A 27,528-nucleotide genomic window follows, 5' to 3' on the forward strand; every position below is an offset into this window, starting at 1 on the left:
ATGAGAAAATGACATCTTTATGGACTGGCAGAACGATCAGCAATGCTATTGCCACATGAACGTGGAATCTCTACCACAAACTAACTCCTCCTGTATCTTTAGACGCAAAAATCGTGATGTTAGAGCTGCAGTTACAGGCCTATTCTGGTACTTGCTGTCTTCACTGTAATGAATATTATTGGGTGTACAAAAAAGTGATCGATGGAATGCTTGAATTAATCTCAGCCAATAGTAATTACTCAGAGCTGCATCACAGTCCATCTTTATTTTGAACACCATACCACCTCAAAAAGACCCAGCCTTATGCAAATCAGTCTTGACCCTGCCCCAGTGGGAACAGTCCAGCCTGAACTGCCGGGCCAGGTCTTCCCCAGAACAAAAGTAACCCAGGACTGCTTTTGCCCTAATTAGGGTGCATCAGCCAGGTATCACTTTGTTCCAGTGACCTAGTGTGTATGGGACCTCTCTACAACTCTGTAACATTTGATTCTTTATATTATACACCTAATGTCATCTACCTCCTGGTGAGAATTCTGCAATACTTGTTTTAATTTCTTATTTTATCTTTGTATTGCCATACTTTTAATAGAACTATGGGTTAATTGTGCTATGCTCTTTTTTTCTATTTCCCTTTTCCTTTAATGGGGTTATGGTAGAGTAGATAGGGGCTCATTACAATGGCGGAACGATTGCCACTGCCGAGCCGTTGGTGGCGATAGTTCTGCCATCGTAACAAGATTTACCCGCCCCCAAATTAGGATGCCGGTGGGTATTGCGGTGGACGCAAAGTCTGCCTGCCCCTTTACCGCGGGTGGCAATCATACCGATTGCCTGGCTGGCGGAGCAGGGCCACTTATATGGTGTCGGTGCCTAGCAGGCACCCTCTGCCTTATTAGGATGTGGGAAATTAAAGTCCTTTCCATGGCGGCATTGCCGGCATGGTAAAGGCAGGTGGGGATTGGGTGTAGGGGCCCGTTGCAGCCCCTCTTGTGTTTGGGGGAGGCGGGGTGCACGTGGAGGATGCACCGTGCGGTGCAGTGAAATGCTAGACATGCGATTTTAACTTCTCGGCAGGTGCTGCCTTCAGCAGCACCCGCTGCAGTGTTAAATTGCAGATGCGACCGCCATGGTAGTGGTTACATACTAATTTGTGGTGCGGAACCGCTGCATGACTGGCTGCTGGTCCAAAAACTTCAGCGATGACGGGCGGACTCAGGTCCGCCCGCCATCCTAATGAGCCCCAAAGTCTCTGAGAATGTTTCATGGTCACTTGCTTTTTCTGGCTCTATTTTTTTTTTATACACATATTCCTAAACTCTACTGCTTAATGTTGTCATATTGTGTTACCAAGACTCAATTTTCTACTCAATTTTCTATGAGAAAATTCAGTTGAGTGACGGAAGTCACTGAGACAAGTTCGCAAGTTTGCATGACAACAGGAATGACTCAGGGATTCATCCTTCTAAGGTCAGTAAAAAAAGTATTGTTGATTTGCATATCATCACACTTATTAAACGACTGATTCGTTATAGTTTTTTTTTTTTACTTTCGAGTCATAAACCCTTGACTTTGAAGTTGGAATCCAAAATCACAGAGCTAGGGGCCATATGCATCAAAGGGCTTTGCCCATTCTGTGTCTATGGAAAAATGTGTTCATGCATATGGCCCTATATCTTTCCTCGTACTGCTATGTTAAATCCACGAGTTTGGTAGGTTTTACGCAGTCATAACTTTAGGGTTAGATGTGTCACCTGGGAATTCCGGGTAGTAGTCTTTGAACATGTGTTTAACACCTACAAAGTTGTACCTTTTGGGTAGTCTCAGATATTCCTTAAATTAACAGTTAAGTTGTGAAGTTAACAATATTTAAAGAATGGTACACTTTGTGTGCAAATTGAATGTGAAAATCAAACCTCTGTTATCAGGAGGCCTAGAGACAAGCTGTTCTCCACGTGAAAATACATGCCCATGTGCTGAAACAAACAGAAAAAAAATAAGTGTCGAAATTCACATTTTTGCTGTCGCTGCTTCCCACGAGAGCTAACATTTTCACATACTTTCAAGCAAAATGGTGTGAATTTTGATGCACTCCCAAATGTTTGTACAGCTGTTCAAATCATAGTTTTAAGTATATGATGGATGCATTTAAAAAAATGTTTTATCGCTCGAGGTTTATACGAATAGCCTTTACTACGCAAGTGCTTTAAAAGTAGCCCATAACGGATAATACTATTCCACTAGAAACAAAAAACAAGTGTAGGTATCCTATTGAGTACTTTGACTTTTTTCAATGATTTCTTTCTGTATCTATTTTTATTGCAGCTCTTCATTGTTGTCGGAAACAAGAAGGCTAATAGTTTTTGGGCAGCAAATCTTCAGCCAGAAAAACAACTTCACCCTGAATCAACGCAAGACCAAAGACAACGTTTCATTACACAGAAGTATAAGGAAGGACGATTTAGGAAACTTTTACCGTCTTCTCTCAGCCAGCAACAACTAAATGAGGTATTCTAAACCAGTGAGAAGTGAAGTCGTCACAGCACAGTGAAACTACTTGGTACAGTTAGTGTACCTAGTATGTCATAGGAAATGCAGACTAGACTGCAAGCAAAGGGACTGAAAATTGAAAGATGAAAAATTAGGTTCTGAAAAGCAAGACACTTTGCCCTGGTGGGAATCTCTTACAAGGCCTCAATACTTAATCACAAATGAGAATTCTCTAGTAGGCTGTAAAAGGTGAAATAGACAATTACAATTAGGAGTATGCAGTGCATATTTGTTACAATAACTTTAATGACCCAGAAATTAATTATAAAGTTCATGGTGTCAAAATATTAAAACTTTTTGCGATCTGGTGTAAAAGAAGGCCCAGATCTGTGGTCATTAGAATTTAATATTGACAAGAAACGAGAAAGAGCTCATGAATGTGGAATATTCAGAAAGAAACATCGAATGATCACAATTGTAATACAAATGTAGGTTTGAAAAGTGGATGGTATAAACAATTTACCCTCTTATTTGCTGATGAGATAGGGTTCCAAGAAGTATACCTCTCCACCGTGCCCTGACTCATTTTTTGTGCTTTGTGTAGTTTAAAAAAAATATCCATTGTACTATTTCTGAACTTTGAAAGTTCATTATCAAGTAAGCCTGCGGGCCCCAGCATTTCCCACCAGGCTCCATCCCATCTTCATCTAGATCCGATGATAGAGTATTTTTCTGAGGATTCTGTCATGTCTATCACTGTGGGCTTGTATAGGTGTCTTTCTGTCAGATCCCTACCTGAGGACCGATTCATATGTGGTCTGCTGTGGGAACTAAATGATCACTCTAGACCACATGGCCATTTCTCTTTAAGGCAGCAGAAGTATTTAAAATGAGTATCAGAGAATGGCCATCTCTTGCTTTTCTGGTCATTGGTTAGAATATAAAGATGCCCAATTTTATCGTCCATCTTGCAGGTGTACATCTGTTTTCTCTAAGATTAACTATTTTGTATGGACTTACTATTATGAATTGACTGTATTTTTCGCACTGTATTTTAACCAAGTTTTTCTTAGATATTCTTGCCCTTACATTAACATTTTTGCAACTGTACACCTTTCGAAAGTTACTATTTGTGCAAAATACCTGAGCACACCACTGTTGGGTTTAGTCTAATTTGCTATGATGTGGACAGCATCAGGTGTTCACACTAAGCCATTCCAAGTTCCATCTCTGTTTGAATATGAATGGTCAGGGTTGGACTGGGGCAGAAAACAGGCATGGGCATAAAAATAAAAGTGGCCCTCATTAGTGAATTAGATAGCAAAAAAGTAGCCACATTTGCATGTAGGGTAAATGTGAACTTGACACGTTGTATGGGTGTTTTGCAAGGTATAGGAGACTGCATGTATAAGAAATTGGGTTACTGGTTGACTGAGGTGTGAGCCCTGGTCAAGTAGTAACCACAGACCTTGTCTGGGTAAGGCACAAGCAAACCCAATTAACCTGTGCCCAACCCCCCAGTAGATTGGCATAGAGCACTCAGGCTTAACTTAAATGCAATGTGTAAAGTATTTGTGCATCACTTCAAACAGTAACACAAGGAAAACACCACACAAAAAGATCCCACTCCAACTCAGAAGAATAGAGTTAAATGTAATAAATAAAACAAGACTAAGATGACAAGCATCCAATCAGTAGAACCTGAGATAAAAATAAAGTGTAAATTAGTGCCTAAAAGCGCAAAGGCCAACCGCGGCTATTTGGTCGTGCTGGACTGGGTCAAAGTGAAAAGTTCAGGCTGACCATTATACTGTCCCAGGTTAGTCCTACTAAAGGTTTATCTACTCACGTTTATGCTAATAGTCCCATTTGTGTTGCAGAGGGCCGCAAGGAGCAGGGAGAGCATCAGAAAATGCTGTTGACAAAGCACGAGTAGTCGGCATTGCCTGAGCTTTGCACTGATTTGTGGTGCAAGTGGTGAGATATTGATGCAAACAAGGCCCGTTCGCAGTCAAGAAGAGCCTGAAAGCTTGATTTCAGCACACTTGAGCCACACCAAGGGTCCAAGACCAGAGAGGCACCGCTCGGGATTAGGAACTGGGCTGGTTCAGGTATTTGGGGAGCCTTTTATGTCCCTGAGGCTCAGATCAAGATGCCAGCATACAAGCCCTTAGAATCACTCTGAAGTTTAAAATTACATTACAGGGCCAGTTCTCCTTCCCCAGGCAAGAGGGCAGCAGGTGCACACGCCAGGGCAGCAGTTTCTTTAGAGCAGCAGTCCAGCATTGTGGCAGTTCTTGTAGCAGCACAGCAGTCCTTCTTCCTGGAAGAGTATCCAGAGGTCCAGAAGTGTACTGAAGAGTTGGTGGCTGACGTTGAGTATTTATATTCAGCTGTGCATTTGGAGTGGGGAAGAAGCTTCTAGTGGTTTTCCTTTGAAGTCCCCAGGCATTCTACCTTTCTTGCCCTGGCTCTAGACTAACTAACCACACTGTCGGACCCCAGCATGCCTTTACCATGCAAGCTTAAGTACCCAGGTACCACTCAAGTCTTTACCACGCAGGATTTTACAACTGATATGCCTTTACCACACATGCCATTACAATGAATTTCGTTGTAAAGGCATGATTGGTAAAGGCATATTCGTTGTAAAAGATTTTTAAAGGTAGGTAAACATAAGTATTACAGGTTTTAAGAAAAGGCATTGGTTGCAACATAATGCGTTGTGCCATCATACATTTGTGTGGGAAAACAGCCTTTACCACGCAGCCGGAACCCCGCATGCCTTTATCATGTGGGCTTAACCGCGCAGGCAACATTACCACGCTGGTCTTTACAATGCAGGATTTTACAACAAATGTGCCTTTACCATACAATACCCTTACAATGAATTTTGTAGTAAAGGCTTGATTGGTAAAGACATATTAGTCGTAAAAGTTTTCAAGGCAAGTACATGGATGTAGTACAGGTTTTAAGTGTTTTTTAGATATGTGTGTGTGTGTGTGTATATATATATATATATATATATATATATATATATATATATATATATATATATATAAATGCATCATCCATCACGTTTGGAATAAAGACTTATCTTTGAGAGCACAGCAAACCCACGGAGTCAGCGCCTGTTTTTTATTGTTAAACCAGGATTGGCATCAATATATATATAAATGTACACACACACATATGTATACATACATATAAGTATGTATATATAAATATATATATGTGTGTGTGTGTATGTGTGTATATTACCTACTTGCATTCCCCAGTGGGTAGTTATACTTAAGATGCAGTTTCCATAGGAAGAGATTTTTTTGATTTGCCAATAACATTGGCGCTGTTTGACGAAGGCTCCCCGGGACGCCACCTCCCTGGAGCAAACATAATTAGAGATGTGGGGGACCCACACGCCCCCCTGGCAGCCCTGTGGACCGCCACCTCCCGGGGCTAATTGTTAGAAAAAGACAAGTGCGGGGGAGGCTGTATGGCCTCCCCTGGAGCATAGGGACTGCTACCTACCTGGGGCCAATGTAATGGGGGGCCTTGAGCCCCCCTAACCTCAGAGCCACCACCTCTCCGAGGCTTTAACATTTTAATATGGGGGGCCTCACATACCTCCCCCCGGCCCCAGGGACTCCCACCTACCCAGGGCTAAGCTCTATTTTTCTGAGCCTCCCCTGGGCAGGCCCCTACTCAAGGAAGGAGGGGGTGGCCGCTTGGCCCATCCTCCAGGAGCCCTAGATGGCCCTGGGGATCACCACCCCCAGGGCCGGCTTCAGCAGTGTCCTGGGGTGGCCATCCCCAGGACATTGTAGTTTGCTATGTCATAGCATGAGCACTGCTCCCGCCATGCCATAGCAAACAAGTGCTCCGGTTTCAGAAAGCGAGAGCATTTCGCTGTTGCTTGCTGAAAGCAGAGCACTTTGCTTTTTACACACAGGGAGCTGCATGTCAGTAGCTCCCTGTGTGTAAAAAGCAATGCTGGCTCCCACAGGAGGCGGGGAGCTGGGCAGTACGACAGAGCTTCCCCGGTCTCCAACAAGGTGGCCTGTCCCTGGCGGATGGGGTCCCTTGGAGGCGCAAAAGGGCTGGGAGGGGGGGCACCCGCCCCCCTTCCCTTTAAGGTTTTCTTATTTTTAGAAAAAAAAAGCTCTCCTCCCCATTTATAAAAATATATAAAGGCCTGATCCCAGGGGGGTGGGGTCCCTGGGGCAGAAATTGCCCCCCTCTCTTTTATGTTGTTAAAAAATGCAAAAACATGTCAGGCCACTGGAGATGAAGTCCCCGGAGCCCAAACTGTTCTCGGAAAGGCGGGCTACGCAGCCCCCTGTTCCTAGAAAATACATTTTTTTTAAAGTAGGCAACTCAACGGAAGCCCCGCCCCCTTTTTCCACCACTCTTCAAATGCACCTCCTGGCGCGCTGCTGGTTGGGGGATAAAGTCCCCTTGGCTGCTGACAGTCCTTAATGGGGCCAACACTCTCTCGTATTACCTTCAATATGTCCCACACAGTGGGATTGGTGAGTGGTGGTCAAAGGCCATGCCCCCTTTCTCCACCACTCTGCAAACGCTCCTCAAGGCGCACTGCTGATGGGGGATGAGGTCCCCTGGCCTCCTGAGGGCCTCAGGACTAAAGTGGACATCTTCTTCCAAGCAGTGCGCTAGGAGGTGCATTTGCATAGCGGTAGGGAAAGGGGGTGTGGCCTCTGACCACCTCTCTGCAATCTAGCCGTGTGAGTCTTACTGGAGGTAACAGGAGGGATAGTTGATCCCCAAGGACCCTTAAGAGCCAAGGGGACTTCATCACCCAACTAGTAGTGCGCCACGAGGTGAGTTTGCAGAGGTGGAGAAAGGGGCATGGCCTTCTACCAGGTCCTAGCAGTCCTGCTTTGTGAGACTTACTGGAGGTAACAGGGGAGGATGTCCTTGGAAGCCAACTACCGCATCTGTTATCTCCAATAAGCCCCGCACAGCAGGATTGCTAAGAGGTCTTCGGAGGCCACGTCCCCTTTCTCCTTCAATCTGCAAACACGGCTTGTGGTGCACTACTGGTTGGGGCATGATGTCCACTCTACTGCTGAGGGACCCTGGGGTCCAAGAAGCCCTCCTGGTACCTCTTATAAGTCTTACACAGCAGGATTTCTGAGAGCTGGTCTGAGGCCCAGCCCCCCTTTCTTCACTACTCTGCTAACGCGACTACTAGTAAAAAGGTTGATTTGGGTTGGTAAGAGTATATGGGTTTTGGGGTTGTAGGAATTTTTAGGGTTTAGGGTGGGTTTGGGAATTTGGATAGTAAGTGAATTTTTAGGGTTTAGGGTGGGTTTGGGATTTTGAGTGCTTAGGGGTTTTTAGGCTTTAGGGTGAATGAGGTTTTTGGGTAACAAGGGTAATTTTAGAATCCAGGGAGGATATGGGGTTTTGGTTAGCAAGAGTATTTTAGGGTTAGGGCGGGTATGGGTTTTTGGGTGGCAATTGTATTTTTAGGGTTTAGGATGGGTCTGGGTTTTTGGGAGCTACAGGATTTTTTTTGTTTCTGGTGGGTATGGGTTTTGGGCTACCAAGGAACATTTTAGAGTTTAGGCAGATATGGGTTTTTGGGTGGCAAGGGTATTTTAGTGTAGGTGTGGGCTTTTATATACATATCTAAATATATATTTAGATTTAGTTTTAAAATTTCAAGTAAAAAAGATATACACATATATATATATATATATATATATATATATATATATATATATATGTAAATATTTAAAAATATATACATATTTTATTCAAAAATATATATATATATACATACATATTTATATATATAATTTAATATGGGGTTATATTTACATGGTAAGTTTTTATCATGCATATACCTTTACTATACATGCATTAAGACATAATTTGTTGTAAAGGCATGTGTGCACTTAGGACTTGCGTTGTAATGGCTTGCGTGGTTCCGTCATACATCCATGAGCCCTCTTGCCCTATCAGAAGTCAGAATAGAGGAAAAAAGTCCTAACTTAGTAGCTCCAATCCTATTCTGGCTTCTGACTGGGTAGAAGCTTGTGTGCTTGACTCTGGTGTGGTGTTAATCAGAGCTAAGAGAAGAAAGAGGTTGGAAGTGGGAAACTAGCCTGCATTCAAATGGATGTATGACAGAACCACACAAGTCATTACCATGCATGGCTTTACAATACTGACTTCTGATTGGGTAAGAGGTTGCATGATTGACGAGCCCTGAAGCTCCATTAGCTGACATGCTGCACTGCCTGGTGCTAGTGCACATGTCAGATGTGTATTGCATCAGGCCGTGCCAGCTTAAAAGCACTCGTCTGACACATGCACAACACAGCCAGTAGAGCCCTCTTCTGTTGGCAAGTTAGTATTACAGCTTTTACATGTAAACAAGTGATCCATGAGATTGTTTCTTTTCATGTAAAAGCTGTAACATGGCAAGCAATTAACTGGAGGCAAGGCAGTGGGTCAACGCACTTGCGCCCCCTATGGAGGCGCTACTGCTGGATCCCTGCTCAGGGTACACTGCAGGAGGGAGATCCCCAGAGTAGGAATGCACATGCCTAGACTACCAGGGAAATTTCATTGGTTGGATAGTGCCCCGGCAAGGTCAATTGCTCCTTCTATCCACGGGCCAATACAATATTTCTGCCCATCCCAAGGGGAGGCAGAATTCCCACTAGTAGCAAAGGAATATTATTATTTTAAAATTGTGTGGGACATCAGCCCACTATGCCATCAAGCCACACCCTCACATCCTGGGAGGTTACACTGTCCTTCTCCCCCAATAGAGAGGGTCAGGGATCATATAGATAGAGTATATCAATGTAGTGGGGGCTTGCTCTTGTTGTCATAGGGCCACATACCCAACCCCAGGGACAAATACATCCTTTCTGCAACCCTGAGGGAGGATTGTACAGGGTACCCCTCCCAATTGCTTACCCCTGGATGATGAAAGCCCACTAGCAGACAAGGGCTATTTTATTTTGTTTATTTAAATTTGGCATTTGGGGCCAGACCTTTCTGGAATTAGGTAACAGGCCCCACTAGAGAGGCTACTGCAGTAGCCCTACTCACCTGGTTGGCCTCCCAGGGCAGCAGAAAACGCCCTATAAACTGGTGACTTTTAGTATGAACATGTTTGGAGGAGCAGAATGTAGGATGTGTCACTATTCTGCCATCTCTAAAGGGCAGAAAGCCCTTTAGAACACCAGGAAGTTTATTTTTTATTTTTATGAGGTGGGGAGGCCAGCTCATTTTGGAATGTGGCTGCATCACCCACCTCTGGGGGTCATAGATTCTTTCTGGCCTCTGAAGGTAGCTAAGGCGATTTATCCCTAATCTGCCTGAAGAAGAGCAGGAAGAAATCACATTATTAGACCAGGTATTATATGTCTTTATCAATGGGATCTGAGGCATGTTTTTCCTAGCAACTGTCCTCACACCTTAGGCCAACAACATGCACTGCCTTTCTGACCCATGCGGGGGCATACTGGGCAAGCTTACACCCACTTTGCTGACTCTAAGGAGGTAGAAATGTCACTGGAACAGAAGTGAGCATTATCTTTATTTTAATGGTGTGTGGGGCTAGACTGTCATGATGTCATGCTTCACCCCACAGTAACAAAAATGGTACCAGGCTGTTCCTAATAAAGGGGAGTGTTAGGTCCGTACAGTTGCTTGGATGTCGTAGGAGCCAAAAGGAAAACTACGGATGGGCATCCAATATGTTGGATGCAGTGGCCTCACACACCCTTGCAGGTGTCATGCTTCATCACCGGAAAGGTAATCCGGTATCGGGCCGATATGCTCATATGGGCGTGTTGAGTCACCTGACTATGGGCGTGGTTACAGTCAGTGAAGAACGAGCCCCATTTTAACCCACAGCAACGTCTACACCACCTTGGCCCCATACCCGCACTTCATCCATACGGCAGTTGGATAGAAGATCTCAGCCAAAGAGCCCCTCTTTGAGGTGTGCCCGTTGGGTATTGCACCACCGACCCAACGAGGAGCATTGCCGATGATGAAGCATGACATCTGCAAGGGTGTGTGAGGCCACTACATCCAACATATTGGATGCCCATCCATAGTTTTTCTTTTGGCTCCTACGACATCCAAACAACTGTACGGACCTAACACTCACCTTTATTAGGAACAGCCTGGTACCATTTTTTGTTACTGTCACTTTGGGTGAACACTGTGGCTGGACCTACCACTCCCTTCTGTGAGTGGTGATTTCGCCTTTTCCTGTACAACAGGACTCCCCTTCCCCTCTTTTTGTATACAATGCTTCACCCCACCACAAGTGTTCAAACATTTTTTGGCACCTTTATGTGCAAATTCTGGGTTTGCCTCCAATATATCCTCCTCAGGGGGTGGAATGTCCACTAGAAGCCAGGGGTGTTTTTAATGCATGAGGTGTGAGACAGACCCTACAGGCATTGAGCCGTATTGGTCTGTACAGTTTGCATACCCTCTGGGAGGCTTGTTAGATAGTTTATCCCAAATCTGCCTGTCCACAGGGGCAGTATTCCCAACAGAAGTTCAGAGAGTGATTTTCTTTTTTAATTTGAATTGCCTGGAGGCCTACTTTGTCATGTACTGGGACTCGCCCCCTTACCTCAGGGGCCCATATACTATTTCTGCTACCCCTTGAGTTCAGATTCATCTGTTACCCCCAATCTGCCCGAACCTCGGGGTAGAAAGCCCACTAGAAACCAGGGAGTATTTTTTTCTATGAATTCGTTGTGGGTAGTGGGACAGCCCTTGTTGGCATCAGATCATACTTCCCTACCCCAGGTACACACAGTCTTTCTGCCCACCTCTAAATGGCAAATTGGGAGTAAACATCCAAGCTGCCATTCCAAGTGGGGCCACGTAGAGCATCATAATTTATTTCAATAGGATAGGTTGGGGCTTGTTAGGTTATCAAGTCACACCACCCACTATGAGACTCAACAAAGTCTTTCTGTCACCATGTTAGGGCAGATTGGCAGATTGGGGCAATACCCTACAAGGGTCAAACTAATACAATTAAAAGATCCTACTTTCATGAGGTATGGGTGCAATATTCAGACTCATGGTCCACCAGCTCCCAGTGAACCCTACCATTCCTGGGTATAAAGAGTTATGTGGCTTATTTAGATACCAGAACATTTTCCTGGTTAAATTTCCTGCATATGTCATGGAGTGGGTTAAAAGAATTCAGCGTCCTCACATGTATGTGACAGACTGAGGAACTTACAGTCCAGTGGCACAAGTCTTATTGCTCAGCATTCCAAAACTTCTCCTGATAAAAACGGTGCATTAGGATATGAGGGTCATCTTATCACTTGACCTTAATGGATCAAAACTGTGACCATGTGGCGCTACATGGACACAGTTTTGGACAGTTGCTGACCAGTAGGTTGAGTCCTCCCATTAATATAAAATACCGCTTTCATTGGGAGAAATGTAGGAATGCATGCCGTTAGGGCTTTTGCTAATGGCTGCAATCCATGGAACTTTCTTGCTCATAAGTATGAAGATTTTTTTTTTTTTTTTAAACTAGTGAGAGTTATAGCCTTACACCTACCGTCAGGGGGACATTCCAAAGCAGAAGGTCCTGTAACTAAAAAGAGTGTTTGCCATGTGATATGACAAACGTGGGTACAGTTCAGAAGGTTTTTTCTTTACCATTGAGTTTTGAATTTAGGAAGTAAGGCCTGAGTCCAGAGGACAATACTTGGTAGGCCGGATAGCTGAACCATTTAAAGCCAAGGGAAGCTATGTTGAAGCGGGTGCTGTCCATCATTAGCAACCAGTGTAATAACAGCTGCTTACCGCAGCACTTGGCCTGGAGTGCAAGTAAGGCATCAGCTTCCAAGATTAAGCCAATAATTTATACTTTTCTACTAGTTGAACTGTGAAATTAAAGATTTTATCACGTGTAATGAATGATAGGTAATGCCTTCTTTCTGCCCAAGTTGACCAGTTCTGTTTCAGGACACCAGCTTGAAGGTGTTCAGTGTTTGAACTTGGTAATCAGTTTGGATCTTATTTTTTCTAACTTAGTTCATTGTGCTTATAGACATAACACCTCTAAGGATTGATTGTCTAGTTACCAAAGCAAATGTAAAGCAAATGTAAAGCACACCGATGGAAACCTGTTTACCTGCATTTACTGGATTGTGGACTATTTCCCAACAGGCCACCTTCTCATAGTACTGAAATGCCCTAACCATCGATCTGACAGCACCTAACGTACACCTGCATTAGTGGGATGAAAAATGTAGAGAAATGCACCATTCACTTCTAAATTCCGCAGATGTGCTTTAGAAGATGTAGAGTGCATGGGAAAACCTTGAGTTAGAGGGAAAAACAGCAACACAATAATTCAAACCTAATGAATGGGTACTTTATGCGATAATGAAGTAATTCAGAATAGAGATACTGAAATAGGAGTAAGTTGGCTTACTTTATCAATACGGAGTTCTTCATTCTAAGTTCCTTTTGAGAGGTAACATTGCATCTGATCGATGCTGATACCTCTGCAATATTTACCAGGTGCAATACTAAATTCCCATTCGAAGTTCCACGCCTTGTAAGGGGGAATAATGCATTAATGCTGCATGATTTACTCGGCTGCACCTTTTGGTCTACTGTGCAATAGTGTCAGCCAATTTAAAGCACGGGGACTCATGATTAGGTCATACTGGAGCATTTGTAATTAACCATGTAGTTCTGAAATTGTTAAAAACGAATTAGTGGGTTCTAAACTGATGCACAGGTTTGTTCATGATAGGATTAATTTGGAAATATTGGGATATTACATATTTTAGGCGGTAATATAAGCATATATTTTAATGTATGAAAATCATTAAACACTAATCTATTTGCTAATTAAATTAATCAACGTGCATGCCAAATGAAGATGCATCATTCCAAAATGCGATAGAATTCCCTCACTTCGAGATGGCTGCATCACTTGCTGCTCTTTCACCTCCCCCTATCAGTACGTTCATCAGTGTGCTCTGGAAACGTTTTACCCCTGTATTCTTTTCTCTCCTGCATCTGGCTTGGCATTTCGTTTCACTGCCGTGCTGTGCTGTGTGGCTGTTTGAGCAGGGGAGATACACAGAGGCACCCAGTCTTGAGCAGCCCTGTGCAAGGAACATGGAAACCCTACTCAGTTTAAATTAAATTCCCTGCACCTGATTGGGACCAAAAACGAGAAGAGCAGCACTGATCTATGGTCCTTTCTTTCCAAGTAGGTCAGTTACTATTTATCTGTTTGTCCATGTAGAATAGCTGACTACTAGCATTCCCCAGGGGTTGCTCGCTCCAGTTTCTGGTGCTTTCGAAAGGCTGTATGTGGCAGCCTTTTAAATATTCTCATCACAGCAGCTCCAATGTTTGCCCATGCAGACAGGGAGCTGCACAGCTGTGGGTGCATAGAAACGAGGCGCAGAAGCAGGACCCTAGGGGGCTTATTTATGAGAGCCCTGCATCACTTTTGCACCATGTAAAGTGGTACATGTGTGACGCAGGGTTCTCATAAAGATTTATGCAACCACACAAATGCAACATGCGTGGCTTTGAGTGGCCGTATAAATCATGAGTAAGGTGATGTAGCACAGATCACTGTTTTGCCTTACTCTGCGCCCAGGAGGCGTTCCATGGGCATTGTGGTAGCTTTCCCCACGCAACACACATGGAAAGACCCTGCCCCAGATTTTCAAAGTGATTCAAACCTGGGGAACTGTAAAATCCATACGCCTCAAAAGGTGAGGCGTAACTAGGAGAAATATATTTATTTTTTCCTCTTTACTATTGAGTTGCATTATGGAGCACACATAGAAAGGGGACAGCGTCTCATAGGATTATTTTTGTACAGAAAGCGCCCTTTCTTGCACAAAAACAATCCTGCAAGCAATGTAGGCTCCCTTGCCCCATGGTGAAAGGGTGCCTACATTGCCACTAGGCTGCCAAAAAGTTACCAGCACAGGCAAAAAGGATAGGAATGCTTCCTATTGCTTAAATACAGTTCATCATGCACTTTCACTTTGACATAGGGCAGCACAGCAATGTGCCTTTCTGTGCTGCCCTACGCCAAAATGCCATACATGAGGCTCTAGATATGCACACAAGAGCCAAGTGATGAACCAATCCCCTGCATGGGTCACTACCAGCTCAATAATTAGCAAAGCCTGTAGTTTACATTTGTTCGACCTACTGGCTGTGTCAATGCTTGTTACAGAGGGCATGGAGTATCCGATTTCCAGTGAATTTACTAAGACTATATATACCTTTTGCCATTATTCCACATATCAGGATATTTGTGTATCAAGCTGTAATCTTTAACGAACAATTGCCCGGGCCTTGTGAAATGTAAATCGATTGCATTGCTCCATGATGATATGCCGATCTTTCACATCAGAAAGCACGTTAAACATGTGCTGTCTATATATTTACAACTATTAAAAAGTCCTAGCCCAGAGTCAACCAACATCTTCGAAATAGTAATTCACAGTCTGCATGTCTGTAACATATGAATGATGAACTGGATGCTAAAAGGAGCCAGTCCATTCATGGACAGGTTCACCCCAATGCACGTGGCGTGCGTCATCCCCCCCCCCCGGCGCATCAGAGTAACACACTGAACGTGCTCCTGCAGAGAGAAGCGACATTCCTCGCACTTCAGCTGAGCCGGTCAGTTGGCACCAGCAGATTAATGCGAAGCTGGTGAGATCCGGACTGAGCTGTGGCTGTCAGCACTTCCAGCCCGAGCATCAGCTTTCACTCCACATAATAATTTTTCCTTTAGCCGAGACAGATGTGTCATCAGATTTATGCGCTGATGTGCGAAAGGGTGAAAAAAGGAAACAAATGAGCACCAAGCAGATTTTGTTTCCACTCCTTTGAAACAGATGCCTCAAGTGCCACGGACTCTTTTATTTATATTTTTAGTGCATACTGGGTATCACAGCACTCTCCTTCCAAGTCTCGTTGCCTCTGTCATCTTCTGAGAGTAATAGCTGTCACCCGATCTTTTTATTATAAAAGAAATATGTGACTATCATGCATTCCAGAACGGACGCCATTTTATTTCATCACGAGCTCCTCTATTGACACATGCCGGAAGGAATAGAGTGTAGTCTGTCTCCCAGCTCATGAATATTTCAGCAAATCACAGAGGCGCGATTATGCCGACCCCGTGCTTTCTGCTTTGTCTGTGCGCTCGTTGTATGAGGATCGGACTCAGTTTGATATTTTGCATCTGAGTCGTTCTGCATATGAGAGGAGTTGAAAGCCAATAGGGATTTGAAATAATGACTTTGACATCAAAACTTCACTTATACCTACTGTAAATTGAATTAAAAAAAACAAAGGTTGATTGTAAAAGAGCAATAAACCTATTAAATTTGACAAATGAGCAGTATCTTCATTATAATGTGGGAGCATTGCCTTATCAAATCAATATCGCTCCCTTTCCGAGCCCAGAAGGTGAAATGAAGATCTTCGTATTTAGGTGGTTTACATCATATCTGAAGTTAGCTGACAAGCTACTCCATCTGTTATGTGACACCCACGTTACCACTTCGTCCTACTCGTTGTCACATTGTTTACATTATTAAGGGTAAAGAGGTGCAACATGCTAGCCTTTTAAACGTAACATGACCGACTAATGCCTCTTGTCAGATTGATAACAAGCATTTGCAATGCAATAAGTCTCGCATTTACCAGAGGTTATTCTATTGTCATTTACAATGGCAATAGCTTAAACTCTTGTAAATGCGAGACCTATTTTGCTTCAAAGAAGCAGCTGCCATTGTCTGGGGCTGCGTGAAAGTGAAAGCGGGCATGGCCAGGAAAGCACGTTGTGCATGCAGTAGGAGAAATCCATTAAAGAAAAGAGTAGTTACAGACTAAATAAGACACAGCGTGTCGCAACAGAAGTAAAAGGGCCAGTCACAATGGGAGGTTATAAATGCAGAGGTACAAAGAAGGGACTAACCCGCCTAATAAGGACTCAAAAGCCAGCATTGACGAAGGGCAATGACACAAGCCAATGACATATATGGACGGAGAGTGGGTGGGGCTACAAAGCCATACTCCAATACTGCATACCTCGCAGCAGTGCATGCGCTGCCCAGATTCGACCTAAAAATGGGAGCGATGTACATTCACACCATGAAGTTAGTCGTAGTACGATGCACATGCTTGAGAACCAAAAATGCAGGTTACATGGGACTCTGGCTCGTCACATGCAGAAGAATAGGACAGGCCATACAAATTGTGATGAAGAACCACAAACTCATAAATTGAGGGAAAAGCACAAACTTTTTGCAGCTTAAGACCGGGAAAAAACACTCTTATTTAATCCTGGACAACAACAGAAGTAAGTTCCTTTCCATGGTGGGAAACATGTTTTAGACTGAAGGGGAAAAAGTCCATAAAAAATGTGTATTCATTCTTTTCTGCTATACACTGTAGAGTGGTTTGTCTTCCGGAGGGCAAATCACAGAAAGTGCTTTTGGAGGATTTTGAGTGCACCTGGAAATTGTAATTGAATTCCAGGTGTACTTCTTTATGATTTGTGAGCAACAATTGAGTCTGACATCTTTCATAATTATCCCCAGTTTGCTGGTCTTCCAGGGGCATGCATTTTTAAGGGATTAGCAATGTAGGGATAGAAAGGTCCTTACCTTGTTATGAGGTGTGTACCTCTGCCCTAAGTGCCCTGGTACATGGTGGCCTGGACCCCTAATGTGGATTTTTTTGTCATTGGCAAACATGAGTAATGCATGTGCACCATGGCATAGGCCAGTCACATGGATTGCTGTATTGTCAGACAAAGCGCTAACCTCGTAGTCATGGAAGGTTGCCACTTTCACCAGGAGTTAAGCAGTGCAAGAGCGGTGGTGGCAGCATACTTTGTAATGATCAGTAGTAGTGTACAGGACCTTTTTACTCTGTTTCACTGGAGTGTGCCCTACAGGCTCAGTCACCTTTTTAAAAGTTTACTGCTGTGTGCTTAACTCTCTCTTGGACTATATCAGGTAGATGTGGGATGCTGCATAGCGCAGGAGTATCAACTCTGTGTTAGTTGCATACATGCTTGGAGAGGTACATTGATGGAGCAGGACTATGCAGTACATGTGTGGTAAGTGCATGTGCTGGTTATATGAATGCCTAGGAGAAATACATTACATGAGCGATGTAGTGCTGTGCAGTGCGTAGGCAGGTACCGCATGTGTTGGGTGTATGTGTGCTTGCGTGAAGTACAATATATGAAGGGTGAAGAATTGTGCAGAAATCATGTAGTGAGTGTATGTGCTGACAGTGTGTTGGTGTTAGAAATGCTGGTCTCTAGTTGGCAGAGGTAGGTACATTTGTCCAAAGAGGGACCCTTGCTTCTTATCAGGGTACGGGGATACAAACTTTAGATAACCCCTGCTCACCCCCTTGGTAGCTTGGCATGAGCCGACAGTCTTATCCCAAAGAGAATGTGTAAAGTATTTGTACCAACACGCACAGTAACACAGTGAAAACACCACCAGAAACGATCACTGCACCAGTTTATCAAAATAAAATATCTTTATGTAAACTAAACAAGACCAAAACAACAAAAATTCAACATACATGGTTAAAAAAATAACTTTCAAAAGGTTTAAAAAACTTGTACTATAGAAAACTATGGATGCATGACTTATACACAAAGTACCTGAAGATGTGTAAAAATTCACAAAACCAAACAGTCGCAGAGAAAGGAAGTGTTGGAAAACACAGCGATGCGCCAGTTCCTGAGTCCCTGGGGCGGCGAGGTGACAGTTCTGCTGCACATAGGAGAAGTGATGCATCGAATCCGGGCTGTAGGGGGAAGTGAGGCCTTGAAATCTTAGACGATTCTGGTCTGCGGGTGATGCATGGAAAAGCTTGGTGCACAGGTACGATGCATGGCACACCAGAGGTGATGCGCCACTTTGCGGGGCTTCGCTCCATCCGGTGTCGGTGCTGGGGACTGCGCGGCGAGAATTCGCATCACCTGCCGAGACTCAGCAATGCTTCACGCCGTCCGGCACTAGTTCTGAGGGACTTTACATGACTTTGCGATGCTTCGCGCTGGTTCTTGCAGAGATTAGCTGCAAAACGCACCTCTGAGGTCCTGTAACTGGAAGGAGGCACCTCAGGCAAGGGTAGGACTCACAGATGGCAGAGTCCAGCAGCACCAGCAGATTTGCAGGAAGTCTTTCGTGTCCCTGAGACTTCAGAACAGGAGGCCAGCTCACTTCAGGCCCTTGGAGATCTCCTTCAAGCCGGGGACACAGTACAGTCCCTCTCCTTTCCTTGGCAGAAACAGCAACTGCAGGCTAACCCCAGACACACAGCAAGGGCAGTACTTGTCCTCAGTCTCTCTTGCTCTTCTCCTTAGAAAAGGTTCCTCTTGAATTCCAGGAATGATCTAAAGTCTGGGGTTTTGGGTCTGATACTTATACCCCAAAATGTCTGTTCTCTTTGTGCAAGGGGCTCTGAGCCCGGTTCAAACCAGTTCTGGGGGGCACTAGGCAAGTGCACAACAACATCCAGTCAGTGTCAGTGTGAGCCTTGGCTCCAGACACGCCACAGGGGGGCAGAGCCAGCATTGTGGAAGGCAGGCACAGCCCTATTCATTTGTAGGTGCTACTCCTCCCACCACTCCAAATGCAGATCAGGCCTATTCAGCCTATTGCTGACTCATCCAGACTCCCGGAGCCACTGCACCTCTCTAGCCCCTGTCACTCCAAAGCCATACAGTCAATCCACAAACAGGCAGAGGCACACAGGATGGGTGAACAAGAAAATAGCCACTTTCAAAAAGTGCTATTTTCAAACACACAATTTAGAAACCATATTTACTAAAAGATGTGTTATTAAATTCTGTGTTCAGGGATAGCAATCTCCATTTTTCTATCTTGTCCCTATGGAGAGATATGATAGATGTCACAAAGCATTCCCCATTCTGGCCTATGGGTCAAGATAGCCTTTCAATAGTGAAAACACAAAATTGGCATTATTTCACTATTAGGACATTTTACACACACCAGTACTTGTCCTACCTTACACATACACAGCACCCTGCCCGGGGGGGGGGGGGGGGGGGTGTACCTTGGGCCTACCATAGGGGTGTTCTATGTGTACTAAAAGGGAAGGGTAGGGCCTGGCAAGTGGGTGCACTTGCCAAGTCGACATGGCAGTTAACAAACTTCTCACAGGCACAGCTGTGCCAGGCCTGAGACATATTTTCAGGGCTACTCATGTAAGTGGCACATTTAGTGCTGCAGGCCTACTGGTAGCATTTGATATACCAGCCTTGGGACACTCAGTGCACTTTACTAGGGATCTACTGGCAAAACAAATATGCCAATCAGGGAGAACCAATCACAATACCAATTTATACAGAGAGCATATGCACTTTAGCACTGATCAGACGTGGTAAAGTGCCCAGAGTCCTATAGCCAACAAACACAGGTCAGGAAAAAATAGGCGGAAGAAGCAAAAAGTTTGGGGATACCCCTGCAAAAAGAGCCATTTCCAACACTTGGTTTTCAAATAACACACCCTGGTTAAAGATAGAAAAGTGTCAGTGCTGAACAGTGTGCGCAGACTGAGTGTACATGTAAGGGTACTGTGTATAGAGATATTAGTGCTGAACAGAAGGTGTGCTATGAAGGTACACTGTGTAAGTGTGCCTGCAAACGTACATCATATGGAGGACCCTGGGTTTCACTTTGGGAAGTCCAGGCCTGCCTTTTAAAAACATGAGACGAGGAATTACCCCAGACAGATTTGTGTGCTGTAGCATTCCTGTGAACTGGGTGGGGACATACTGGAGGGAAAGAGAGAGACTCCCTTTGCATCTCCATAGGCTGCTTTTTGATTCATGTATAGATGTCAAGGAAGGGGCTGGACCCATCTGAGGAAGGGAGATGGTGCTGATAAGAGAATCATAAAGAGTAGGGTTGGGGGTCTAAAATAATACGTTGATTCACATATCACTGTGACTGACATCCAGTTGTAAACTATGGTCAGTCCCATGAATTATGTTGTGGCCAGTCAGCTTCAGAGTTGTGCCTGCTGTGACAGACCACTTCCATGATGAAAGATGAAAAGGAGAAGTGCCCACTTCAAAAGAAGCTGAACCCGAACACGGACCCTAAATTACATTTGGGGTCTTTAAAAAAAAAAAAAAAGAATTCTGAATCAAACATATTCCTTCAACGTGAATATATCACCAAAGAAAAACAAGAACAAATGTATACTTTTTTAGAAAAATATAAATTTATCAAGAAAAATCCATTAAGGGTACAAAAAAGCAAATCAAAGGTATACAAAAGTGAATGAGATAAATTGTTTACATAGCAGCTGATTCCTCATGACACTTTTGTTAACACCCATTTCAAACATTTCGCACCCTGGAAGACATTTCTTTGTGTATGAAATTGGGTGAGCTTGTCGACGTTTTGGTCTATTTGTTCTCATCTGTAAGACCATCTTCAGGACAAGATGTTCATATTGTGAACTGAGGTCCCTGAATTATTGGACAAATACAATATGATTATCTTTAAAAATGTGGAGCAATTGATTTAATCGAGATCCAATCCATGACAAATAGTTACTGTTGGACTTGGCCCTTCTGGCAGGTTCACCCCTGAACGTTTTGCCTTTTAGTGTTACCTAATTATAATGATGTCTGGTCTTTGCGCACTTTAGCACTGTGGCGCAGTGTAAAGTCCGTGCGCTCTCTGAGTGCGTGTGTGAGATTGGCCTGCCCTCCCATAGGAATGCATGGGGAATGTGTGTGTCCCTGGTACTTCCTGATGTGTGGGGAGTGCAGGCTCGAGTTTGGTATGTGCGGACACGTGTGATTAAATGCTGTGCGATGATGTGTGCAGCATGAATGTGACTAGTGTGGAAGTGCCACTTCTAGAAGTTGGCCTGTCTGTGCAGTGAATGTGCTGGCTTGTGATTGGCTGGGGCTGGCTGGTGTGCCAGGCTCCTGGAGTCAGGATGGGTCTGCCCCGGTGGTGAATGGGAGATCTGCATGTAGATGGCTAGGGAGGAGTGCACCTGGGACCTGAATAGGGCTGGGCTTTCCCCCCACAATGCTGGCTCCACCCCCTGTGGTGTGTCTGATGTCCCTGACCCATATATATATATATATATATATACTCTCAGAGAGAGGGGATGAGAAAAAACAAAGTGCTCTAGAACCAGTTGTATCTGGTTCGCCCCTTGCCTGCACCTTTAGACAAAGGAATTGTGTGTATAAAAAGAGGCTGTGACCTGACTAGAATCTACCAGAGGCGTGCTGCTGCTGGGGCCCAGGGGAAGGATTGCCTCCCTGGGCCCTGCCCAGCCCCTGGATTGCTGATGGACTTCTTGAGGACCCTTCTGCCTTGCCTGGGGGGACTGCAGGACTTTTTCTTTGTTAGGAGCGCTTTATTTTCCATTTCTGGGCAGAGCGCTGTCGTTTTCCCTCTGAGGGAAGCGCTCCTGCCCTTTGTGTACCCCGAGTGCGCAGGTGCCACCCTGCGTCTTTGTTTGCCTTATTATTAATACGGGTGCGCACCCCGTGTTTGCGTGCCTTAGCGAGTGCCCACCTCGCGTCTTCAATTTACATGCCTACCGAGGGTGCCCACCCCTCATTTGCTGCCGCCATCCGCGGCCCGCCTGGTTGTGGGCGGGGCCGCCAGACGGAAATGACGCCGGCACCAGGAAGTGCGGCTGGAAGTTGTTGCCTCAATTGAGGAGGTCGGGAGCCCACCCCGCCTCCTCGAGCCCAGAGCAAGAAGAAGTGGCGTCCTCCCGTGGCCTGGGGCTCCTGTGAAGTGGGGAGAGAGCCACCAGCCGAGAAGAGCAGAGGTGTTGCGGGGCTCCCGTGTCCTGGAGGGAGCCCCGGCAGAGAAGTCCCGCACCGCCTGCTCAGAGGAGCCACGCCGGAGGACAGCAGCCCGGTGAGTGGAAACGGGCTGGAGGCTCCAGGCGGGTGTTAGTACCAGCGCGAGGCACCGTATGCTGTTGGCATGTAGGGCGGCCCAGGACGTCCTGGGGCCAGTTTTGTTTCGTGCCCCTGAGGCTCCAGATGGGCCTGTGTCCTGCCCCTGAGGGCCCCCATTGTTTTAGAGCCTGGAGGGCTCCCAAAAATGCACGTGAGTCCCAGAGCCAGAGGGCTCCAACGATGAGCGTGTTTTGCCATAGTGTCTATGTTCCTAGAGCCTAGAAGGCTCCAAAGTGCGCAGTATTTGATCCAGAGCCCGAGGGCTCCAGCCCTTTTGCGCAGTCTTTGTCCTGGGGTCCAGTGAGGGCCCACGCCGCAGTTTTTGATTCACTGCTGCCCAGCAAGTAGTGGGCAGCTGCACTGTTTAGGTTCTTTCTTCTAGGGACTTGTTCTTTGGACTCAGGAGTGAGTCGCACTCCTTCATCCCTATCTTGGCCTTCCACAGCTGCGCAGCACTTAGTGCCAGCTGCAGCATTTAGGCCCTGTTCTGTCCCTGTCATCAGCTGCCCAGCAAGTAGTGGGCAGCTGCTACGTTTAGGTTTTGGCGCAGTGGCGCAACCTGGCCTTTGATGTGATTTATGTGCTAAATGTGATTTCTGCACTAATGTGCTTTATGTGCTGTTATGATTTATGCGCTAATGCTTGGGGTGTTAGGAAATGTACTTATGTCGAGAAGTGTGGCTCAGGGGTTAGAGGCAGCAGACCCGAACGCTGAGATCGGTCCTGGACCAGGGTTCAATTCCCCGCCTCGGCGGGGTCTTGGGCTAAAAATTCCACGGACTCGATAATTCTCGCCCCGGTGCCTCCTCGACTCACGGGTTCACACTCTGCAACTCTGGGCAATAGCTTGCTTAATCTCCACAACGGCCCCTCGCGGCGGGATGCCTGACTTTCACCTTGTGGATACCCTGCTATCTCACAGGGGAATACCAGGAAGGGTTCCCTAAGCAAGCGCCGGGACACCCACTGTGGGTAGCTGTGCGCTATATAAGCTCAACTACATTTACATTTACATTTACACTGTGTGTAGTATGTTTTGCACACCCTGTGTTCTGACACCACTGAATGTGTTTTTATGGATTATGTGTCTTGCCTACACCTCTGAATGTGTTTTATGCATCATGTGTAATGCTCCTGACCTATACCCCTAAATGTATTTTTATGCTTAGGTGGTTGTGTTTCCTAGTATAGTTATGCTAGCGAGTTCATGGTTAGTTGCGTGGTATTTTCCTAAGGTGGTTAGGGTTGCGTAGGTGGTACTTACCTTTGACTAGTGGTTACTGGTTGTGGGCTACATTGCTATTTGGTGCTTAAAACTATTTCCAAGGGCTTGATACTGAGCTCGCCCCCTGACCAGAGTCCCAGGACCAGTGGACTCTATTGTGCATTCCCTGACAAATTGCTGGGACTTGTCTGATCTCCTTGGGCCGCTGGGGCCTCGTCTGAAGTGTGCCTCGCTCACTCCGATCTGCAGCTTGTGCCTGGCCGCCCCCGCCTAGAGCCGCACCGCTCCTTGTGCAGCCGTGCTCTGCTCCGCCTGGGCCACCCGCATCCTGCATCTCGGCAGCTCGTGCCTGGCCGCCCTCATGCCTCGAGCCACGCCGCTCTCCTCTGAGCCGCATCCTCTTCGCTGGGCCGCCCGCTCCCTGCCCCCCTCCTCCTCAGAGCCACACACCTTGGTCACCCCAGTCACACCCTTGTAGCACGCTGGCCGCCCGCTCAGGCTTACTGAGGAGAGCACTCGCATTATCCCACGCAACCAGAACGGAAGGTACAGTTCGTATCCGCCGCCAGTTATTATATGTTCTATGTTCTAAAAGTGTTACTTCTACAAAGTGCTAATTCTACCAACAGCAAGTTCTAAAAGTGCTTATTCCTGACAGTGGTCCAGGTGACCCTGTCCCATGTACATAATCTCCTGTAAATTCTGCCCGTGCCTCTGGCACATTGTAAAGTGTGTGTTTACTATCTAATGTGTTTTGTAATACAAAGGCTATTTTTACATATACCTTGTGTGGAGTTCCTTTTGTGGGGAGCCTGGGATGTTGTTGCTGGTGGGTGCGTGCACAAATACTTAACTTACATTGCCCCGGGGATCAGCCTTACTGCTCGTGTCACGTTGCCAAGGGGGTGAGCAGGGGTTATCTTTGGAGTGTAACTTTCTTGCCCTAACTAGAGTGGTGGTTTCTGCCTTGCTTTGGCGCAAGCCTCAGCCAACCAGAAATCCCATTTCTAACAGTTACACTAGGACCCTATCGGTCAAATGCAAGGGGCTATTACTTCATGGAGTACCACAGGGATCTTCCCTTAGCCCGGTGTTATTTAATATATACATGGCCCCTTCTTATTCCACTGATATCATCCTTTAATAATGACGCCACTTCTTATGCCGATGCCACTCAGTTGATTTTAGTCCTAGACAGAGACTCCACTGACTTAGAACACTATTTTATATTATCCCTCACTGAAGTTATCCGACAGATGCAATTCAACCATCTTAGAAGCAACACCCAAAAAACTGAGATTATGCCAGTAGGGAAAACTAATCGATTTGACCGGAGCTTGTGGTGGCTCAAAGATACTCCTCCCTCACCAAAAAATGTAGAGGTGGTAAAAAACCGGTAATCAAAATTTGATGCCTCCCTATCTTTCCGGCACTATTTGATACATTTGATAAAATCTCTAAAAAGTTTTCAATTTGAAAACATCTATTAAAAAGTTCTTATTTCTCATTCCCTGCTCTGCAAGAAAGATGGCGGCAGTAGCTCTTAATACGTAAAAATCAGACTATTGCAACAGCCTGTATGCAGGTACCAATAAGCAGATGCTGAGCAAATTGCAGACAGTACAATATGCAGCCGCACTGTTAGTACTGAAAAAGCTGTGCTGCTCCTTGGCCTCAGCAGCCCTAAAAACCCTACACTGGTTACCTATCCATTCAAAAGTACTATTTTAAGATCCTGTTAACCGCTTTTAGATCATTCAGGCCATTAGGGTTTAAATACCTTACATACAGGTGCATGCCTTATGTTACTACCCGCCTTCTTGGATCCTCATCAGCAAACTTACTCAAACCTCCTTCTTCCAGGTGTAAGACAAAAGGTAGCCTATTCCTGGCTGCACTTGGGTCCAAAGCCAGGAACCTTTCTACCCAGTCACATGAGATCCACCAAATCGGAATCCCTCTTTGGGAAACTATTGAAAAACCTGGATCATTGCATCCCCTGACTTTTTGTGTTCCTCACTCATCTAACTACCTTGATCGGGCTATTCATGTTTCTTGAAGCTTAGCTAAATGTCCGCACAGCACCAGGATGCTTCTTTCAGAGCAAACGCTTCCCTTAACAACTGACAAATACAAATACATAAATAAAACTCAGGTGGAAGGAATACCACCGTTTTTTGGCAAATGGTCAGCAGATATTGAAGTTGAAGATCTGAAAACCTTTCTTTTCTTAAGCTAATAAGGTTTTAGTTTCTTTGCAGCATTTTGTGCTTTAGGGTTCTGTCTCTGTTGCTTTTATAAATGAAGCAATTTTGTGCAAAATTGTTGCATTAGCTGGGGAGTGTAACAACCCACCTAAAGTAATAATCACAATCCTTGTCAGGGTGAACCACTAAAGTAATTAAATATTGTTATGATTAACCATGTATCAGCTTGCTACATAGCAGACCAGCTTAACTTTGAGGTGATGTATAAGTATTCATGTAATACTCAAACAGTAATAAAGAGAAAATGCAACACAAATAAAAAACAAACCAGAAAAAAGAGAATATTTTAATTTAGAAAATTACACCAAAAATGACAAAAACCAAAGGTAGAACCAGAAGTATACATTTTTAAAGTTTGAATTAGAAGTGCACAAAAAAGCACAAGATGCCAACAATGGTATCTGGTCGCACTGGACCGTGTCAAAAAAGGTAAGGCTGACCACAGGTCGGATACAGGGACCAGCTTCATCACAGTGGACAGTTTACCTATGGACGTTGCAACTTTTAGCGAGAAGAGTGGTCATCAACCCATTGTCAGCAGAGCAAGCTGCAAGTATGGTTTGATGTTGGGTTGCTAAAGATCTGGGTCCCTGTGCGGTCACCGAAAAAGGTGAGAAAGTCAAAAGTCAGTGCCCAGAAAGGCCTTGACATCGAAGGGTTGCTGTTCGGTGCCGGTCCTGATTAAATCCTCTATGTTTGAACTTAGAAACTTTCCTGGATGTCAAGTCTTCATTATTGGGCCAAACCAGCAAGCTGAGGATGACCTGTGGTTCAACGGCTGCGGCATCAACAGCAATCCCGTTCTCTGTTGGTTCTTCTAGCAGACAGCTGACAAAAAGTCCCAACTTTTGCAGCCTTTCAGTTTGGGGACAGGAGGAGTACACTCTAACACAAGCGAAAGGTCCAGGAGCTGTGGGGCACCAGTTGGAAGTTAGGACTCAAACAAAGGCAAGCAGCAGGGTCTAAGCCAGGTACAGTTGATACTGGTCAGCTGGGCAGTTGCAGGGACTGCACCTAGAAGCTTGTTTTACCTTTTTAGCTCAAACAGGAGGTCACCCAACTGATTCTTGGACTCACTTCTAGGGTTGTGAGCTCAGGGCAAGCAGGTCCAGTCTTCCTTCAGGTTCTTCAGAGAGCAGGGCAGCCTTTCTGATTCTTCACAGGTCCAAGGGTGTTCTAGGAAGGTACTGGGGGTGCCATATTCATGCCCAGTTTCAGCCTGTGGGTGGGGAAAACTCATGGTCACTCTCTAGGCAATTGGGTAAAAGGGGTGGACCTATCCACTTTTGTAGTTAAGTTGATCCTGATTTCTTTTGTGCCAAGCTACCATAGAGTTAAGCACTTAGGCCCAGATGCATCAAGCAAAAAACAGGTTGCAAAGGGGCAGATTCTCAGAATCTGCCCCTTTGCGACCGGTATTTTTGCATTTGGGATGCATCATCCCAAAGGCAAAAATCGTAAATTGAGAATTCGCTTAATTCCGATTACTTGCATTTAAGGAATCTCAAATTGAG

At 45.2% G+C, this 27,528-nt stretch overlaps 1 protein-coding gene across 4 annotated transcripts in view; it reads left to right on the forward strand.

Annotated features, from left to right (window-relative positions):
* ARAP2 (ArfGAP with RhoGAP domain, ankyrin repeat and PH domain 2) overlaps nucleotides 1–27,528 on the forward strand; it is a 1,514,823-nt gene that overhangs the window by 692,141 nt on the left and 795,154 nt on the right. For all 4 annotated transcript variants that reach the window (XR_013608339.1, XR_013608340.1, XM_078678359.1 and 1 more), the window contains exon 13: nucleotides 2,323–2,505. Coding sequence is in view for 2 of the 4 variants with exons in the window: in XM_078678359.1 (XP_078534485.1) it covers nucleotides 2,323–2,505 (183 nt within the window). In the remaining 2 variants the exon portion in view is untranslated. The remainder of the gene's footprint in view (nucleotides 1–2,322; nucleotides 2,506–27,528) is intronic.

This window comes from Lissotriton helveticus, chromosome 2_2, assembly GCF_964261635.1.
Source record: "Lissotriton helveticus chromosome 2_2, aLisHel1.1, whole genome shotgun sequence".
NCBI classification, from domain to species: domain Eukaryota; kingdom Metazoa; phylum Chordata; class Amphibia; order Caudata; family Salamandridae; genus Lissotriton; species Lissotriton helveticus.